The sequence below is a fragment of the Mytilus californianus genome, unplaced genomic scaffold (assembly GCF_021869535.1).
Source record: "Mytilus californianus isolate M0D057914Y unplaced genomic scaffold, xbMytCali1.0.p SCAF_5, whole genome shotgun sequence".
Classification (NCBI taxonomy): domain Eukaryota; kingdom Metazoa; phylum Mollusca; class Bivalvia; order Mytilida; family Mytilidae; genus Mytilus; species Mytilus californianus.
The window spans coordinates 26,643,368-26,664,843 of NW_026262701.1; the positions used below are offsets into that span (position 1 = coordinate 26,643,368).

Genomic DNA, 21,476 nt, shown 5'->3' on the forward strand with positions numbered 1-21,476 from the left:
ATTATTATTAATTCATACAACAGTTTTATATATGTTTTGGATTTTTTTTTAACTAACTTTTAGGCATATTGTTTTGATATAAATTAGCTCATGCTGCAACATAGTAAATTTTTCTTAACATGGTGTTAAATAGCCAACAATCAATCAGCTCTTTAAAGTTTGTTTCTATTAGCATACACAAAACTTTTACATGATTTTTATACGCCCGTTTACAGGACGTATTATGGTATACCGTTGTCTGTCCGTCCATCGTCAACATGTCGGACATTAACTCAAAAATGCTTTAACCAATTTGCATAAAACTTTGGTGAATTGTTTATATCTATTGACCTGAGCTCCCTTTCGTTTTTTATAAATTTTAGATTTTACGTTTCTGAGTTATGGGGTTTTATTCATTAAAAAAAGGGGGATTTTCCAGTTTTCGGACAATAACCAAGAATGCTTTCACCAACTTGCAAGAAATTGTGGTGAATTGTTTATATCTATTGACATGAGCTCCCTTTCGATTTTTATGTATTTTAGATTTTACGTTTCCGAGTTGCAGGGTTTTATTCATAAAAAAAGGGGGATTATCCAGTTTTCGGACAAAAAATCAAAAATGCTTTCAGCAGTTCTTATGAAACTTTGGTGAATTTTTTGTATCTATTGATGTAAGCTCCATTTAGAATTTTATAAATTTTTCATTTATCATTTCTGAGTTATGGGGTTTTATTCATTAAAAAAGGTGGGATTTTCCAGTTTTCGGACAATAACTCAAAAATGCTGTTAACAGTTCTCATGAAACTTTGGTAAATTGTTTATATCTATAGATGTAAGCTCCCTTTACATTTTCATAAATTTCTAATATGACATTGAGAATTAGTTGAACTTTATTTGTTTATAGTCTGACAACAGATTTACTAAGTATTGCGCAGCAGCACAGTGTATTGCACAACAGCAAGAAATCTTTAATTGAATATAAATTCAATTCATATAACCAATTTCAAGTTCTTTGACTACATTTATTCAGAAACCTATAATATGTCAAATATTTAATTACAATCCAAATTCAGACCTGTATCAAGCTTGAATATTATGTCCATTTTTGCCCCAACTGTTCAAGGTTGGACCTCTGCGGGCGTATACAGCTGCGCTCAGCAAAGCAGTTTATTGAGTAATGATATGAAGGCTTGGTTTTGACTGTATTGAAGTGGTTAGAATTCTGTATACTTTTAGATATTTTTCCTGGCAGCATTGAGATGTGCAAGTATAAATTATGAGGAGCAGCGCCGAATCAATAGAAGGGATCAGTTTAGGCCTTACATTCTCCCTGCTTGCCTATGTTCAACTTTGTGTACAAGTCAGCAAGTCGACTGGTGGACAGCTATGTACAAGCTTTGTACAGGGAAGGCTAAGGAGAATTTCCCTAAATTAAGAGCTACAATACAACGAGGATTGGAAGTGGTCAGATTAAAGGGACCTCATGGGATGTCTGTAGTCACTATTACAAACATTGCAAAGAGTTTTGATCAAAGTGTAAGTATTTCATTTACATTCTTATGGAGCAAAAATGTGATTTGTAAACTGACAGAATCATTTTTCTTTAAAAATTGGAAATATATATTCATCAGTATATATAAAATCTGACTTTGCAGTAAAACTGGTTGTTAGATATGCTAAGAAAGTGTGATCTGTTAGTCATTAGTGTTCATTACATTAGTTTTGTGATATTCATATTAGTAGGAATTATTTTTACTTTGGTTCCTAATTAATAATTAACATTTTATATTTTGTTATATTCTAACTGAAATATAAAGCAATATTAGTCCCACCACATTAGGTCAAATTAACGGAGAAAAAATTAATGTTAGAGAATCTAAAAGAGATTTAATTTCTGTTTGCCTTATAGATTTTGGAAATAAAAATGAAAATATCTAATTAGCAAAATCCTTGAATCAGTTTAGGTAGAAATTACAGGCAAATGTTAATTGAATTATAGATTTTTCTTATACCAGAAGTAGTTGACTATGAAACACATGTTGAACTTAAAAAAATATAGGATGTTAAGCAATCAACAATCAATCAACAAAATAATATCTGTGTTGATTGTAAGATATTCTAAAAACTTGAATAGAGGGTACATATTACACTTTGAATTAAGATAACACCTCTTCTACAAAAGGTCAAGGAATTAGAGACTGACCGATCTGTGGAAGGACAAGAAAGACTGACTGGTTATAATGGTAGAGCAGCAATGTATTGGAAAGAAGTCCTTGGTATGGTTGAAAGGTTACAAAGGTAGGTGTAGATACATTTGTATTCACTACATTAAGTTACAGTGAAACCTGAATAATGCCATCAAATTAAACTGATTTACAGAAGTAAAGGTACTACTGTTATACTGACCTTACCTGTTATTATGTTCATTAATAAGGTGATGTGGTCTATTTCTGACCATACCTGTTATTATGTTCATTAATAAGGAGATGTGGTCCATTTCTGACCATACCTGTTATTATGTTCATTAAAATAAGGAGATGAGGTCTATTTCTGACCATACCTGTTATGTTCATTGAAATAAGGAGATGTGGTCCATTTCTGACCATACCTGTTATGTTCATTAATAAGGAGATGTGGTTTATTTCTGACCATTCCTGTTATTATGTTCATTAATAAGGAGATGTGGTCTATTTCTGACCATACCTGTTATTATGTTCATTAATAAGGAGATGTGGTCTATTTCTGACCATACCTGTTATTATGTTCATTAATAAGGAGATGTGGTCTATTTCTGACATACCTGGCGTTATGTTAATTGTATGAAATAAGGAGATGGGGGTTAAGATTGCCTGTGAGTCAACTATCCACCAAAGACTTAACTTCAGGTCACAGTATTGCCTTCATCTATTAGTTAAACTCATGCCATAAATTAAGCCTAGGGCAACACAGTGTGATAACAATTCAAAAAAGAAAGCTAACTGACTGATGTAAGCTAATAACATTAAACCAAAAACAACTATGGCAGACAACACCAAGCATAACATCAAGGTTACAGTGTCCTGACCTTGAACTGGCACATAAAAAATGATGTGGGGTTAGACATAATTGTTCATGTTCAATCCCTTCAATACAGTTCTGTTGAATTGGTGTCTTTCTGATTCTACAGTCAAAGCCATGAACAACAGTTCACTGAATTTCCTTACTTGCGTTTTTGGTCAAAAGCAAAAAGAAAATATTTCATTTGGTAAAGGAGGAAGATATTAACCTGTATTGGTAGCTTTATTTTTTTTTATAGGAAAATAGCACAAAGAAGGCCTAAAGAAAGATTATTTGATGATGGTGACAGTGGACAAGTAGATTCAAACCAGATACAAGATATTAAAGACCAGGCTCAGTTTTCATTGGCCATTGTTGCCATGAGGAGGGGAAGTTTAGAGGAGGCAAAAGAGAAGCTTGAATCTATCAAAACACCATGGGCTTCATACTATCTGGCTAAGGTATTGAGAGAGGATTTCATTTACTCATTTGCCATTACATTACATTCATCTGCAAGTTTTAAAAAGAAAATGTCCTATGAAACCACAAAGACAATTGAAACCTACATTTATATAAATAAGAAGATGTAGTATGATTGCCAATGAGACAACTCTCCACAAGAGACCAAATGACACAAGAATTAACAACTATAGGTCACCGTACGGCCTTCAACAATGAGTAAAACCCATACCGTATAGTCAGCTATAAAAGGCCCGAAATGACAAATGTAAAACAATTCATTTGAGAAATCTAACGGTCTGATTTATGTAAAAAATAATGAACAAAAAACAATTATGATAAACAGCAACAAAGGACAACCACTCAATTACAGGCTCTTGACTTGGGACGGGCATATACAGAATGTGGCAGGGTATACTAGTTTGAAGGCACCAACCCTCCCCTAACCTGGGACAGTGGTATAACAGTACAATGTAAGAACAATATTCACAATAGTCATTACTTTGTATATTTTAAAAATAAAATAAAAATCAATAAAATTTATGGAACTTGGGTAAATATAAAATAGTCACCTGAATCAAGTTGTTTCACCTGAGCAATATTGATACCAAACTATTTTTAAGAGATTTTAATACAATTTCAATTGAACTAACCTGTTGCAGGAAATTCTTTGCCCTATGAATGGTTTTATGATTATAGACTACAACTCTCTGTTAATGGGAATATTTCAGATTTACCGTGACATGTCAAGGGATATAAATTCTGATGACATAGGATTTGCTGGTGACAAGTTAGCATTAATGGAGAGGGCTTTGGATACTCTGTACCAGACATTAGATAGACTGAAGACACATAAAAATCATGTAAGTATATGAAGAAAATAATTGAATGTCTTAAAGATTTTAACTTTCAATTTAAATCTTGTGTATGTATAAAACATAGTGAACATCAGTTTATCATTTTTTGTGAGAAATATGTGTTGTTAAGTCGAGGTGTTGTTACAATGCTGCACATGCCTTTTAAAAAATTACTGTCTTATTAGACTTTCATATTTTAATATCGATATTCAATGGCAGTTACTGTCCACAAATTTTAGTAATTTTTTTAAAATCAGCTTAAACTGTTTTCCTCACTCAGAAGCAGAGTACATTTGCCTCTGGAAAAAGAATAATGTGCTGAACTCATAATTTGCAATAAAACAATAAAATGATTGTTAAGCCTTATGTTCCATAGGTAATATTAAAGGTCCTCTTTATACTCTTTACCTTTACATGAAAAATGAATACACCTTATCGCTAATCCCGCTTGACCCGAGAATCTGTCCCGCTCGAACTTTTGACGTCATACAACAATCACTTTTCCATTGTGGCGTCAGCCATTTTCTATTATGAGGTCAAAATTTTACGGGAACTTGTGTGATGTCCAGTAATGGCGGACAAATAGCGATAAGGTGTATTGGTCATAAAAGTTGTTACAATAAGTAAATTCTTTCTATTTCATCTTAGTGAAGGTGCTTAGATTTTGAAATGTGTGAGATTCACATTGTCATACAGACTGCATTTTTTCATAGCATGTTTATTTATAACTATGTGTATTGCAATCATTTGTATTTATATATCTCACACGATTTAGAGAGTATTGTATCTACAAGAATATACTATTTATCTTTATATGTTTGACAGGAGTTAGAGAGTATTGTTCCTAAAGAAATAGATGAAGTTGTTAATGAGATAGAAGGACTTAGGATGCCTGGTCTTGGTTAGTACACGTAGGACTTCTTATTTATTTTGAACTTAAATGTTATAGGGATGGGTACAGTTTATAAAAATGGCAATGAATGAAATTCCTTGCTGACAAAGTAGAAATTAACATTAAGCTGCAAATCTTGATATTTAAATACATGTATATTATAGAATAACCTGATTTTGTTTTATTAAGTTGTAAATCTTCATATTTAAATATATTAAAAAATAAACTGATTTTGTGTACTTTTTTTGTACAAAACTACACTTGAAGTTACAAAAGTATGTCTAGTGTGGAATATTTCCATGTTTTTATTTTAAGGACATTTGTGAAATGAAAAATTTCAATGACTGTGTTCTTAATTGAAAAATTTTGTGTTTAGCCCTTGTTGACAGTATATGTAATGGCATGAATAGTACGGGTCAACCACCTGACTTGGAAGGGGACGAGGAAAATGACTCTGAAGAAGAATATACAAGTTTTAGTACACCTAATGGTAAAGAGCAACAAGTTGATCTTAAGCCATCAGTGATATCATCTGGTTTTGTGGCTAGTACTCCAGCAGTCAAGTCAAGAACACCAGGAAAATCTCCCGGATCTAAACAATTACAGTTCAATATGGAGGTATGGTTGATTGGATATGTAGCCTTGTATAGTTTACAGGGTTCTTGTTGATAATTGAATTGTTATATTCTTGTACATTTGATCACAAGTATATTTAAATATATGATGTGTCTCAGCTATCCAGATAGAAGTATCCAGCCTTGAATTGAATTTACTTGCGCTTCAGTTATCCAGAACTAATGAAATTTATTTGGCCTCACAGGAAGGTTTATTTAAGGTCTTGTTGGCAATGTATTGAATATGTGTTTCATTGACCATTTTAGCCGTTTTTAGCTCACCTTACCCAAAGGGCTAAGTGAGCTTTTCTCATCACATCTCATCGCTTGCGTCCGTCGTCTGTTTACTTTTACAAAAATCTTCTCTCCTGAAACTACTGGGCCAAATTTAACCAAACTTGGCCACACTCAATATTGGGGTATGTAGTTTAAAAAATGTGTCCTATGACCTCGCCTGCCAAGTGCCAACCAAGATGGCCAACATGGCTAAAATTAGATCAGAGGGGTAAAATGCAAGTTTGTCTATTATTTTGAAAACCGTTATAAATAGAGGAAATCTGACAATAGCGGAAATGTTCAGAATGTTAAGCTCTAAAAATTATCCATATATGTTAAAACTGTCAGACGACTTCTTATAGGGGTTATTGCCCTTAAATGACAAATTTTACCTTTTTTTAAAAATTTTTGCCTGTTATTTTGAAACTATAATAGATAGAGAGAACCTTTAAAGTGCAAAAATTATCAGCAAGACAAGTCCTACAAATAAATCTACATTGTTGAAATCATCAGTCAACTCCTTATTAGAGTTACTGCCCTTTTGGTGTTTTTGCCTTATATCTTAAAAATTATAATAGATAGATAAAAACTTAAATAAGGAAAAATGATCAGAAAGACAAGATGTACAATTAAGACAATATTGAGGAAATCGTCCGACGACTCTTTATTGGAATTATTGCCCTTTAATGACCATTTTCACCATTTGTTTTCCCTTTTACCTTATATGATAAAAATTATAATAGATAAATAGACTCTTTGTTGTTTGGTGTGAGCCAAGGTACCGTGTTGAAGACTGTACTTTTGACCTACAATGGTTTACTTTTATAAATTTTGACTTGGATGGAGAGTTGTCTCATTGGCACTCATACCACATCTTCTTATATCTACTTTAAATCTCAAAAATGATCAGCTAGTTAAGATTTACTAACAAGTCAAATTTTGCCAATATAGCTAGTAGACAGTCACTCTTTATAGGAGTGATTGCCCGTAAATGAGGATTTTTTTTTTACCCTCTATTGTGTTCTTAGCAAAAACTAAAGAAGATAGAGAGAAACTAAACAGACTAAATGGTCAGCAATACAAGATCAACAAAACAGAGATTTTTGTCATGAATTCTATTCTCAGATTTTCATATTTTGAAGGCAGAAGTGCTGAATGATATTAATCTTGTTTACAGATGCCTTGTGCTCTGAAGTTTCCATCTGGCATATGTGCCTTGTTCTTGACCTCATTTTCATGGTTCCTGCACATACAAAATTAAAAATTTTGTTTATCAAATGATTTTTTGCCCTGCTTGTGAAAGAAGGGGGATTGTTTTTATGGATCTGTGCGTCTGTCCATTTGTCTGTTCTTCTGTCCCATTTAAGGTTAAAGGTTAATTTTTAGATAGTTTACCATGAAGTTGCATCCTATCAACTGGAAACTTGTTTGTTATGATGTGAACTTTTCAAAATAAATACAAAATCGGATTTTGACCTAGATTTCGATGTTCGCTGAACATAAAAAATATGATTATTCTAGCAGCACACAGTGTTTTATGGACAAATATTCTTGTTACAGATATTTTGAGAATAAGTCAATATTTTGTTATTAAAATCATTACAAAATTTTGTGTGTTTTAGCATTATCCTGTTTTTGTTTGTGTTGTAGATTTCTACTTTATAAGTTGGTGTGTATTTCATATAGCCATAGTTATGCATATTTCCTGTCTACTAATTTACTGTTGATTTACCTAAGTGCCAATACAGTTTCCATATATTTTCACAGTTTCCATATTCATTTCTCTGATATAAACAGATGTAAGGTTTGATCATAATCTTTTTATTCCCCCGCTTTAAAAAAGTGTGGGTATACTGTTTTACCTCTGTCTGTCCGTCCATCCGTCCGTCCATCCTTACGTCCGTCCGTCCATCCATCCGTCTGTCCGTCCCATGAATGTTTTTCGTCGCCAGGAACTACATCATAAGGATTTCTGAAATTTGGTTTCAGGGTTTATATAAGTCAGCTATACCGTGTGATGCGTTTTCAGATTCATCACTCAACAACAAATGCATATTTGGGCTGGGGGTATCATCAGTGAGCAGTAGCTCACAGTTTCACTTGTTTTATCTGACTTTATTTCATGTTGATTTTCCTTACTGTAGTTAACATTATTACTCTTAGACAGCTACCAGTCAGGTTTATGTGAATCTTCATATTGTGTTTTTGCTTTGATTACTGTTAATTCAGAAATTATTTTGTACATTTATTATTGCGATTTATGAAGAATAGATAACAATGGGAGATTATTTATTGCAATTTCAGGGAAATCTACATACAGATATATGCATCATATATCGGAATGTGAGTTTTTATTATTGTCAGATTTGCTCAGTTGCATTTTTAGTATTTATAAAAGCCTCACAATAATTTCTGAATTTACAGTATATGCCTCTAATTTATATTTGTTTTTTTGTTATTAAAACTTAATTCATTTTAGACTCGGCAGCATGCACGTCCTAGTCCAGAGAGGTTAGAAGCCAGAATATGGGCAATAGAAAAGAAACAAGAAACAGTTATAGATCTGGTTCAAGATATGAGAAATAGACATACAGAACTAGAATCTACCATTAAGGGGCTAAAGGTATGTCTCAAACTTAATGAACATACTTCAAATTATATTTATGATTGAAGTTTTGGTAGTGAAGAAGTAGTTTCCAAATTTCAAATTCTCTGCTTACAGGTTCTCTCTATCTTCTACAGTTTTTCCAAAACACAAAAAAAATTCCAACTGGTCCTTTGCTTGATCTACAGGTGCTTGTCAATGTAAGAAGTTGTAGCTGCTGCAGAGTTTTACTTGATCCTACCCTAGATTAATGGGCTATTCAATGAGATGCAAGTAATTTATTGAAACCCTGACAGATACTTTCTGCTTTAAATGGTGAAAATTATATAAAAAGTAAAAAAAATGATTTCAGACAATGTTTTTGATGTATCATTTGTAATTATATATAGAAATATTTACATGAACCAATATTTTCCCCATCTTTTACATATGGAAACTCTTAGGTTGTTGTGATTAAATGCATATTGTTTTTTTTAAGTACTTCTTTCACAATTTTGCAAATTGGCCTGAATGAGTCTTTATTAACCTCTATGCTTTAGATATTTGATGGAATCAGTTTAATAAAAGACTTAATAGTTGTTATTACCAGGATGTAATTTTTTGTCGAGCCTGCGACATAGGGATAGTGATCCGGCGGCGGCGGCGTTAGCTAACTTCTTAAAAGCTTTATATTTTAGAAGGTGGAAGGTCTGGATGCTTCATACTTTGTATATGGATGCCTCATGTTACGAAGTTTCCGTCAGTCACATGTCCAATGTCCTTGACCTCATTTTCATGGTTCAGTGACTACTTGAAAAAAAAGTTCAGATTTTTTGTAATGTTAGATTCTCTCTTATTATAAGTAATAGGATAACTATATTTGGTATGTGCGTACCTTGCAAGGTCCTCATGCCCGTCAGACAGTTTTCACTTGACCTCGACCTCATTTCATGGATCAGTGAACAAGGTTAAGTTTTCGTGGTCAAGTCCATATCTCAGATACTATAAGCAATAGGTCTAGTATATTCGGTGTATGGAAGGACTGTAAGGTGTACATGTCCAACTGGCAGGTGTCATCTGACCTTGACCTCATTTTCATGGTTCAGTGGTTATAGTTAAGTTTTTGTGTTTTGGTCTGTTTTTCTTATACTGTATGCCATAGGTCTACTATATTTGGTGTATGGAATGATTGTAAGGTGTACATGTCTAGCGGGCAGGTGTCATTTGACCTTGACCTCATTTTCATGGTTCAGTGGTCAAAGTTAAGTTTTTGAGTTTTGGTCTTTTTTTCTAATACTATGTGCAATAGTTCAACTATATTTGGTATGTGCGTACCTTGCAAGGTCCTCATGCCCGTCAGACAGTTTTCACTTGACCTCGACCTCATTTAATGGATCAATGAACAAGGTTAAGTTTTGGTGGTCAAGTCCATATCTCAGATACTATAAGCAATAGGTCTAGTATATTCGGTGTATGGAAGGACTGTAAGGTGTACATGTCCAACTGGCAGGTGTCATCTGACCTTGACCTAATTTTCATGGTTCAGTGGTTATAGTTAAGTTTTTGTGTTTTGGTCTGTTTTTCTTATACTGTATGCCATAGGTCTACTATATTTGGTGTATGGAATGATTGTAAGGTGTACATGTCTAGCGGGCAGGTGTCATCTGACCTTGACCTCATTTTCATGGTTCAGTGGTCAAAGTTAAGTTTTTGAGTTTTGGTCTTTTTTTCTAATACTATGTGCAATAGTTCAACATATTTGGTATGTGCGTACCTTGCAAGGTCCTCATGCCCGTCAGACAGTTTTCACTTGACCTCGACCTCATTTCATGGATCAATGAACAAGGTTAAGTTTTGGTGGTCAAGTCCATATCTCAGATACTATAAGCAATAGGTCTAGTATATTCGGTGTATGGAAGGACTGTACGGTGTACATGTCCAACTGGCAGGTGTCATCTGACCTTGACCTCATTTTCATGGTTCAGTGGTTATAGTTAAGTTTTTGTGTTTTGGTCTGTTTTTCTTATACTATATGCAATAGTTCAACTATATTTGGTGTATGGAAATATTTTATGATCTATTTGGCAGTCACACAGGTTTTATTTGACCTTGACCTCATTTTCAAGGTTCATTGCTCAGTGTTAAGTTTTTGTGTTTTGGTCTGTTTTTCTAAAACTATAAGCAATAGGTCAACTCTATTTGTTGTATGGAAGAATTGTTAGCTGTACATGCCTGCCTAGCATGGTTCATCTGACCTTGACCTCATTTTCATGGTTCATTGGTCAATGTTTAGTTTACTTGGTTAATGTTAAGTTTATGTGACAGTTGTAATAAAGCTTTATATTTAGGACTATCAACATAATATCAATGATTAGTAAAGAAGGCGAGACATTTCAGCGTGTGCACTCTTGTCTGAAATTAGGCATACATGTCGTTTGTTGATGTGGTTCATAAGTGTTTCTCGTTTTTGTCGAGCCTGCGACTTTTGTCGCAGAAAGCTCGACATAGGGATAGCGATCCGGCTACGGCGGCGGCGGCGTTAGCTGACTTCTTAAAAGCTTTATATTTTATAAGATGGAAGACCTGGATGCTTCATACTTTGTATATGGATGCCTCATGTTACGAAGTTTCCGTCAGTCACATGTCCAATGTCCTTGACCTCATTTTCATGGTTCAGTGACTACTTGAAAAAAAAGTTCAGATTTTTTGTAATGTTAAATTCTCTCTTATTATAAGTAATAGGATAACTATATTTGGTATGTGCGTACCTTGCAAGGTCCTCATGCCCGTCAGACAGTTTTCACTTGACCTCGACCTCATTTCATGGATCAGTGAACAAGGTTAAGTTTTCGTGGTCAAGTCCATATCTCAGATACTATAAGCAATAGGTCTAGTATATTCGGTGTATGGAAGGGTTGTAAGGTGTACATGTCCAACTGGCAGGTGTCATCTGACCTTGACCTCATTTTCATGGTTCAGTGGTTATAGTTAAGTTTTTGTGTTTTGGTCTGTTTTTCTTATACTGTATGCAATAGGTCTACTATATTTGGTGTATGGAATGATTGTAAGGTGTACATGTCTAGCGGGCAGGTGTCATCTGACTTTGACCTCATTTTCATGGTTCAGTGGTCAAAGTTAAGTTTTTGAGTTTTGGTCTTTCTTTCTAATACTGCATGCAATAGGTCAGCTATATTTGGTGTATGGAATGATTGTAAGGTGTACATGTCTAGCTGGCAGGTGTCATCTTACCTTGACCTCATTTTCATGGTTCAGTGGTCAAAGTTAAGTTTTTGAGTTTTGGTCTTTTTTTCTAATACTATATGCAATAGTTCAACTATATTTGGTGTATGGAAATATTTTATGATCTATATGTCAGTTACGCAGGTTTTATTTGACCTTGACCTCATTTTCAAGGTTCATTGCTCAGTGTTAAGTTTTTGTGTTTTCGTCTGTTTTTCTTTAACTATAAGCAATAGGTCAACTATATTTGTTGTATGGAAGAATTGTTAGCTGTACATGCCTGCCTAGCATGGTTCATCTGACCTTGACCTCATTTTCATGGTTCATTGGTCAATGTTTAGTTTACTTGGTTAATGTTAAGTTTATGTGACAGTTGTAATAAAGCTTTATATTTAGGACTATCAACATAATATCAATGATTAGTAAAGAAGGCGAGACATTTCAGCGTGTGCACTCTTGTGTTTAAATGTTTAACTCTGGTAATCTATAGAATTCATTTTGAAACTTGGAACACAGCACACAATTCATATATATAAGTAGAATATCGGTATTAAGTTCTGACATGTAATGATAACTTATCGCCTGTCAATCTAGATAATTAATGATATTCGTGTTATTTTCATTAGTGTATATAGTTAGGTTAATATAATGTTTTAATACATAAACAAGTTATCAGTTAAATTGTTGAAAAAAGGTATGGAATGTGGGGCACTTGAAATTCATCATTGTTCCAACTGCTCCAATTATTTTTGTAGCGGTAGTACTAAGTTGGAAGACAATATTTGACTTTGTATGTAAATCTTGAAATAGAAGCACATAATTATACATTGTTATAAGAATATTGAAACTTTGCAGGATTTGCTTTTAAGCCAGAGACAACCACCTCCTCCGCCTCCACAGATGTACCCTTCACCATACGCTGGATCAATGTACAGACCTCAATACCAACCTCCACCACCTCCCATGATGCATCAGCCAGCATACGGCTATCCAATGTCACCTGGACCAGGAGGTCGACCAATACCTAGCCGTGTTGGTAGGACCAGTCAGTATATACCACAGCCAGACATAGAAGATGAGTTTTACGATGGTGATTTTTATGAAGACAATGGCTCAGGACAGGGAATTACAGGACAGGACACAAGTGGTTGGACAGTAAATCATAAACCTGGAATGGAAGGTACGGTTTTCAGTTGTAAAAAGTTATTAAAACAGAGGGTGGTTTCAAATAGATATAGTTTCTAAGTTGTTATTCTTATTTGGGTGTTTCCATTGTATATCACTGTGGGAAATCAACAAAGGAATGATCAAGTAATTACAAATCAAGCAGCAGAGTGTAACATTGTAATGAATGATAGAAATCTAATATTTATTTATAGACACAGTCACAATATAAACACTAATGAATGATAGAAATCTAATGTTTATTTATAGACACAGTCACAGTATAAACAATGTAATGAATGAAAGAAATCTAATATTTATTTATAGACACAGTCACAGTATAAACACTAATGATAGAAATCTAATGTTTATTTATAGACACAGTCACAATATAAACACTGTAATGAATGATAGAAATCTAATGTTTATTTATAGACACAGTCACAGTATGCACTGTAATGAATAAAAGAAATCTAATATTTATTTATAGACAGTCACAATATAAACACTAATGAATGAAATCTAATGTTTATTTATAGACAGTCACAATATAAACACTAATGAATGAAATCTAATGTTTATTTATAGACACAGATATAGTATAAACACTGTAATGAATAAAAGAAATCTAATATTTATTTATAGACAGTCACAATATAAACACTAATGAATGAAATCTAATGTTTATTTATAGACACAGTCACAGTATAAACACTGTAATGAATGATAGAAATCTAATGTTTATTTATAGACACAGTCACAGTATGCACTGTAATGAATAAAAGAAATCTAATATTTATTTATAGACAGTCACAATATAAACACTAATGAATGAAATCTAATGTTTATTTATAGACACAGATATAGTATAAACACTGTAATGAATGACAGAAATCTAATATTTATTTATAGACACAGTCGCAGTATAAACACTGTAATGAATGAAAGAAATCTGATGTTTATTTATAGACACAGTCACAATATAAACACTAATGATAGAAATCTAATGTTTATTTATAGACACAGTCACAGTATAGACACTGTAATGAATGATAGAAATCTAATATTTATTTATAGACACAGTCACAATATAAACACTAATGATAGAAATCTAATGTTTATTTATAGACACAGTCGCAGTATAAACACTGTAATGAATGACAGAAATCTAATGTTTATTTATAGACACAGTCACAGTATAGACACTGTAATGAATGATAGAAATCTAATGTTTATTTATAGACACAGTCGCAGTATAAACACTGTAATGAATGAAAGAAATCTAATGTTTATTTATAGACACAGTCACAATATAAACACTAATGATAGAAATCTAATGTTTATTTATAGACACAGTCGCAGTATAAACACTGTAATGAATGAAAGAAATCTAATGTTTATTTATAGACACAGTCACAATATAAACACTAATGATAGAAATCTAATGTTTATTTATAGACACAGTCACAATATAAACACTAATGATAGAAATCTAATGTTTATTTATAGACACAGTCGCAGTATAAACACTGTAATGAATGACAGAAATCTAATGTTTATTTATAGACACAGTCACAGTATAGACACTGTAATGAATGATAGAAATCTAATGTTTATTTATAGACACAGTCGCAGTATAAACACTAATGAATGAAAGAAATCTAATGTTTATTTATAGACACAGTCACAGTATAGACACTGTAATGAATGATAGAAATCTAATGTTTATTTATAGACACAGTCACAATATAAACACTAATGAATGATAGAAATCTAATGTTTATTTATAGACACAGTCACAGTATAGACACTGTAATGAATGATAGAAATCTAATGTTTATTTATAGACACAGTCACAGTATAAACACTAATGAATGAAAGAAATCTAATGTTTATTTATAGACAGTCACAATATAAACACTAATGAATGAAATCTAATGTTTATTTATAGACACAGTCACAGTATAAACACTGTAATGAATGATAGAAATCTAATATTTATTTATAGACACAGTCACAATATAAACACTAATGATAGAAATCTAATGTTTATTTATAGACACAGTCGCAGTATAAACACTGTAATGAATGAAAGAAATCTAATGTTTATTTATAGACACAGTCACAGTATAGACACTGTAATGAATGATAGAAATCTAATGTTTATTTATAGACACAGTCACAGTATAAACACTAATGAATGATAGAAATCTAATGTTTATTTATAGACACAGTCACAATATAAACACTAATGAATGAAATCTAATGTTTATTTATAGACACAGTCACAGTATAAACACTGTAATGAATGATAGAAATCTAATATTTATTTATAAACACAGTCACAATATAAACACTAATGATAGAAATCTAATGTTTATTTATAGACACAGTCGCAGTATAAACACTGTAATGAATGAAAGAAATCTAATGTTTATTTATAGACACAGTCACAGTATAGACACTGTAATGAATGATAGAAATCTAATGTTTATTTATAGACACAGTCACAGTATAAACACTAATGAATGATAGAAATCTAATATTTATTTATAGACACAGTCACAATATAAACACTAATGATAGAAATCTAATGTTTATTTATAGACACAGTCGCAGTATAAACACTGTAATGAATGAAAGAAATCTAATGTTTATTTATAGACACAGTCACAGTATAGACACTGTAATGAATGATAGAAATCTAATGTTTATTTATAGACACAGTCACAGTATAAACACTAATGAATGATAGAAATCTAATGTTTATTTATAGACACAGTCACAATATAAACACTAATGATAGAAATCTAATGTTCATTTATAGACACAGTCACAATATAAACACTGTAATGAATGATAGAAATCTAATATTTATTTATAGACACAGTCACAGTATAGACACTGTAATGAATGATAGAAATCTAATGTTTATTTATAGACACAGTCACAGTATAAACACTAATGAATGATAGAAATCTAATATTTATTTATAGACACAGTCACAATATAAACACTAATGATAGAAATCTAATGTTTATTTATAGACACAGTCGCAGTATAAACACTGTAATGAATGAAAGAAATCTAATGTTTATTTATAGACACAGTCACAGTATAGACACTGTAATGAATGATAGAAATCTAATGTTTATTTATAGACACAGTCACAGTATAAACACTAATGAATGATAGAAATCTAATGTTTATTTATAGACACAGTCACAATATAAACACTAATGATAGAAATCTAATGTTCATTTATAGACACAGTCACAATATAAACACTGTAATGAATGATAGAAATCTAATATTTATTTATAGACACAGTCACAGTATAGACACTGTAATGAATGATAGAAATCTAATGTTTATTTATAGACACAGTCACAATATAAACACTAATGATAGAAATCTAATATTTATTTATAGACACAGTCACAATATAAACACTAATGATAGAAATCTATTGTTTATTTATAGACACAGTCGCAGTATAAACACTGTAATGAATGATAGAAATCTAATGTTTATTTATAGACACAGTCACAGTATAGACACTAATGATAGAAATCTAATGTTTATTTATAGACACAGTCACAGTATAGACACTGTAATGAATGATAGAAATCTAATGTTTATTTATAGACACAGTCACAGTATAGACACTGTAATGAATGATAGAAATCTAATGTTTATTTATAGACACAGTCACAGTATAAACACTAATGAATGATAGAAATCTAATGTTTATTTATAGACACAGTCACAGTATAGACACTGTAATGAATGATAGAAATCTAATGTTTTTTTATAGACACAGTCACAGTATAAACACTAATGAATGATAGAAATCTTATATTTATTTATAGACACAGATGCAGTATAAACACTGAAGACTATACTTTACCATGTCTGCAAAATTGCACTTGCATTTTGTATCCTTAACTTCTGCTAAAGACATGACCAAATTTCAATAAATCTTGCCCAAAATCTTCAGTTCCAAATTCTGCATTTGATATTAATTGTTTTACCTGTATTTTTTGGGGGGTTTACAATAGCAAAACGAAAATTTGATATACCTTTAAAAAGGGAGCAAGGGTTAGAACTTGTGAGGTGTGCTAATTTGTGTGTGTGTGTGTTGCATTCAGTTTTTTATCCAGACCTAAAATCCGCAAGTGGGAATTATATTGTTTATAAAGTGCTTTAAGAAATAACAGAAAACTGAAATGCTGTTAAGCTTTTCACTGAATGTCTTCCCATTTAAATCACGTCAAAAGTATTTATGTATCTTAGCATTAATATCAGATGTAAAATTTATGAAATGTTGTAAAGGCTCTTAAAACAAAGACAAAAAACTAGCAAATTACCTATAATTCTACACAGCGTTCCATTTAATTACTATTGATATATTTCCAGGTGTGAGTAATCTTGGTCATCCATCACAAACTCAGCAAATGCCTCCTGCAGGATTTTTTGCCCAAGCATTAAGAGGTCAAGCTCTTCAGTTCCAACAAGGTCAGATAATGACAGGACAAGTTGGGAGACAAGGACCACCTATGATGAGTTCTGGTTTAGTCTCCATGTCTACAACACAATCAGTCAATTCAGGCATGTACCCTGTTCCTGGTGCCCAGCCACAGTCTACAGGTATGATTCCTGGTATGATGCCAGGACAGTCTCATGGTCAGGTTTCATCCCAGATGGCTGGACAAGTCCAAGGACAGCTTGCAGAATTGTTAAGTACCAATACCTGCCAGCCAAGAATGATAAGGACAGAGATTCCTAAGCCACCTGGTTAGTAAAGGATTTAGATCAGGTTATTTTATCTCATTTGGATGATTGGGAGCATCCTGCTAAAATCAAGATAATGTTGATAAACTAAAAACACATGTATGCGAACCGTTACGATTTTTCTATAATTGTTACGAATTTAAAACCAAAATCACGGTGTTACGATTAACAGTATGTTTGTTACAGAATTTTCTTTATTACCGATCTGGAACAGTTCCCTGTTTAGATATCATTTTGATTATCAGGACGCTTCATCTTTGGTTATAATTGTCTAACAATAAGCGCTTGAGTGTTTTGGATTATTAAATTCTTTTGCTCATCTCAGGATTATCTATAGACGAAAGCGATCTATCCATTTCCTGTTAGATTCCGAATAATTAATGAACGCACCAAGTCTTTGTTTTCAATTTTACAATGTCTGATGGAACAAAAAATGCTGCAGTGGGGTTAAACATGTTTTGTGAGATCTCAATCATTCCCCTATACCTCTAGCCAATGCCTTTTGCAAATATTGAGAACAAGACTTCCAACATTGTTCAAAGGTTTAACATGTTGATGGCACTTCTTCCACATTATGCCAGATTTTTTCTCAACTGCAAAGGTATTTACATGTAGTACCATTAAGCACCACCAGGAAATTTGTAAGCGGTCATCACGTCTCCTAAACGTTTGTTTCACACTAGTCTTCCCACAGCTAGAGCACCATCATACATATGGACAATAACTACCTTCAACAGAAAACCTCAGGCGTCTACAATAACTTTTTTTTCAACTTGTCCAGTAGGACAAGTACATACCAAAACTTACTTGTCCAAATGAAATTGTAACTTGTCCAAAAAAAATCTTAATAATGACCTTTTTTGCATTTTAAGTTGATTCAAGGAACAAAATGAATTAAAACAATAGAACAGAATTTGATTTATATCTTTTGAAATACTTTTCAAAAATATGAGTTGAGAACAACTGAATCTAGTCATGTCACAGGACTTGGGTTCTAGCTTTCTTCTATGCCAAAGTCTCATCAGACTCTGCACATGAAGCACCGTCTGATAGGCCTGTCAATGTACACTCATTGGATTTGTATCTTGGTTTTTAAGTTGAAAAAAGTTTTTTCAAATGCAATCAATAAAAAAAAGAAGATGAGGTATGATTGCCAATGAGACAACTCTCTGCAAGAGACCAAATGACACAGAAATTAACAACTATATGTCACCGTATTGCAAGTATTGTTTTTTTCTACATATGATCAAATATGATTTTGTGAATTTTATGGTACATAATTTCTTCATTTTTATTTAAAAAATATTATTTGCTAAAAAAATTACTGGTATGGTATTTATTATAAAGCAACAGAATAAGGTCCGAAAACGAGGTACTGATTTGTCTTGGTCCCGAAATGTCTCCTGCATTGCCAAACTGTCTATTTATCATGTCTATTAAATATGTCTCCTACGGTGCCAAACTGTCTATTAAATTTGGAGCCGAATCATTTCCGAGCTGGTGACGAACTGTCTTGAAAAGTTACCTTATCTACAAAGCGCATAGCTGATTCAGATCAGTAATACTGGTTTTCGAGAAAAGTATGCCTTTAACCTCTTAAAAAGTACCTGACAAAGAACCAGTTTTAAAGTATCGATTGCAAGTAAACATGTCAAATTAATACTTGTTTTTATCTTCTTTTCTTGTTTTTTGTTTATAATTACTTTGTTCATCAAAGTTGGATTAAATTTATTTTCTGCAGAATAATTTTACTTGTCCTGTCGGACAAGCTTGATATAGCTTTTATTTGTCCGACCTTTTTTTCCTCTGGTACCGGACAATCAGACAAGCGTTATTGTCGAGGCCTGAACCTAATTCATAGATAAACAGGATCATTACAGAGACTGTAATTGGCTGTTGCTTAACAATCAACAACAAACATTATGGAAATGTACATATGAAAATAACACAGTTACCATATTTTCGTGCTTGATATTGAAAAATTATGAATGAAATACATAAAATGTCTGGTGAATGATTCCACATTGAATGTAACAGTTTGCAGAATCCTTTCATGAATTTAATTTTAGATAATCTCATTTTCAGAGCCGCAACGACCTGTATATGGCACTTCACCAGCAGCACAAAATATAGGTACTGTAAGTTCATCAAATGCTACTCCCACAACTTTACCACTGTTAGGCAGTCTCCTAGCTGCTTCAACATCACCTGACAAACCATTAGCTAATCCTGTTTCTATGGTTACTTCAGTTGCTCCTGGTTCTTCAGCACCAAAAGGAACCTTTAGTTTTGGACAACAACCTTTTACAACAGGTACCCAGTCACCATTCAGTTTTGGACAAGTGTCATCGACTACTCCAGAGGGTGGTCAGAATTTGTTTACCTCACCACAGAAGGCGTCTACAACCACTCCTGGTGCTGCTGGGTATATATTTCCATCCCCTCAAAAGGAAAATATTTTTGCTGGAAAATCGTCAAGGGAGACAAGTCCTGTAAAATCTCCATCAAAAGATCATACAGATGAATATGAACCTAATGTTGATTTCAAACCCGTCATAGATTTGCCTGATCTTGTTGAAACAAAAACAGGAGAAGAGGAAGAAGAAGCTGTTTTCTGTGAACGGGCAAAATTATTTAGATTTGATGATGGACAATGGAAGGAAAGAGGAACTGGAGAACTAAAACTCTTACGTCATAAACAAACAAAACGTGTTCGATTATTAATGAGACGAGAACAAGTTTTGAAAGTTTGTGCCAATCATTTCCTTACTAAAGAAATGAAACTTTCTCCTATGCAGTCTTCTAAAAAGGCATGGTGTTGGAATGCTCAGGACTTCTCTGAGGGAGAAATTCAGATCGAAAAATTAGCAGTTCGTTTCAAAGATGAGGACCTTGCTTTGAAATTCAAGACAACTTTTGAAAAACTGCAGTCTGAACTTGATCAAGTAAAATCAAATCAAGCGCAAAAAGAGCCAGCTAAAACAGTGACCACAAATAAACCATCACTTGGTTCAATGTTCAAGAAAGAGGAGGGATCCTGGTCGTGTCCCGCTTGCTTGGTATCAAATAAATCAGATGTTCAGAAATGTGCTGCTTGTCAAACACTGAAGCCAGGTCTGAAACCAGAGGATGTTAAACAGACAGATTCAAAATCTTCCAACATATTTGGTTCTACATCAAGTAAGTAATTATGCAGTCTCCTTCTGTTAAGTTATAATATAGTTTCACTCAAAGAGAAAGGAATTTAGACGTCCGACATACAGGCTATGATTAATGTGATATACACTTAATTAGCTGATGCAGTTCTAAATTAATTCAATGGGGAAAACTTAAAGCTTAAGTGTAGAAAGCAAAAGATATATTCAATGGCATGGGATGCAATATATTTAAAGGGGCATACATAGAAAACTTAATGTATCTTATGTCATCTTATTGTGTGAATTTAGAACTCTAGTGATCATGGTGATAGCAGTTATCAGCTGATGAGCATGTATCACTTATAAGAGATTTAGTTTATGATGATCAAAGAATCTAAAAATTTATTCATGAATAAGAATTCTATAAGCTTCAAGAAAATTTAT

The 21,476-nt window shown here is 32.7% G+C and overlaps 1 protein-coding gene and 1 long non-coding RNA gene across 2 annotated transcripts in view; both read left to right on the forward strand.

The window, feature by feature from the left end:
• LOC127701934 (E3 SUMO-protein ligase RanBP2-like) overlaps positions 1–21,476 on the forward strand; it is a 69,188-nt gene that overhangs the window by 21,391 nt on the left and 26,321 nt on the right. The window contains exons 15-24 of the mRNA XM_052205903.1: positions 1,216–1,515; positions 2,162–2,277; positions 3,275–3,476; positions 4,206–4,337; positions 5,157–5,232; positions 5,600–5,841; positions 8,593–8,736; positions 12,793–13,117; positions 17,521–17,898; positions 19,981–21,075. Coding sequence (XP_052061863.1) covers positions 1,216–1,515; positions 2,162–2,277; positions 3,275–3,476; positions 4,206–4,337; positions 5,157–5,232; positions 5,600–5,841; positions 8,593–8,736; positions 12,793–13,117; positions 17,521–17,898; positions 19,981–21,075 — 3,010 coding nt within the window. The remainder of the gene's footprint in view (positions 1–1,215; positions 1,516–2,161; positions 2,278–3,274; positions 3,477–4,205; positions 4,338–5,156; positions 5,233–5,599; positions 5,842–8,592; positions 8,737–12,792; positions 13,118–17,520; positions 17,899–19,980; positions 21,076–21,476) is intronic.
• LOC127701938 (uncharacterized) lies at positions 10,063–12,257 on the forward strand. Its single transcript, XR_007982257.1, has 3 exons — positions 10,063–10,207; positions 10,647–10,885; positions 12,174–12,257. It is a non-coding gene; the product is annotated as an uncharacterized LOC127701938 (long non-coding RNA).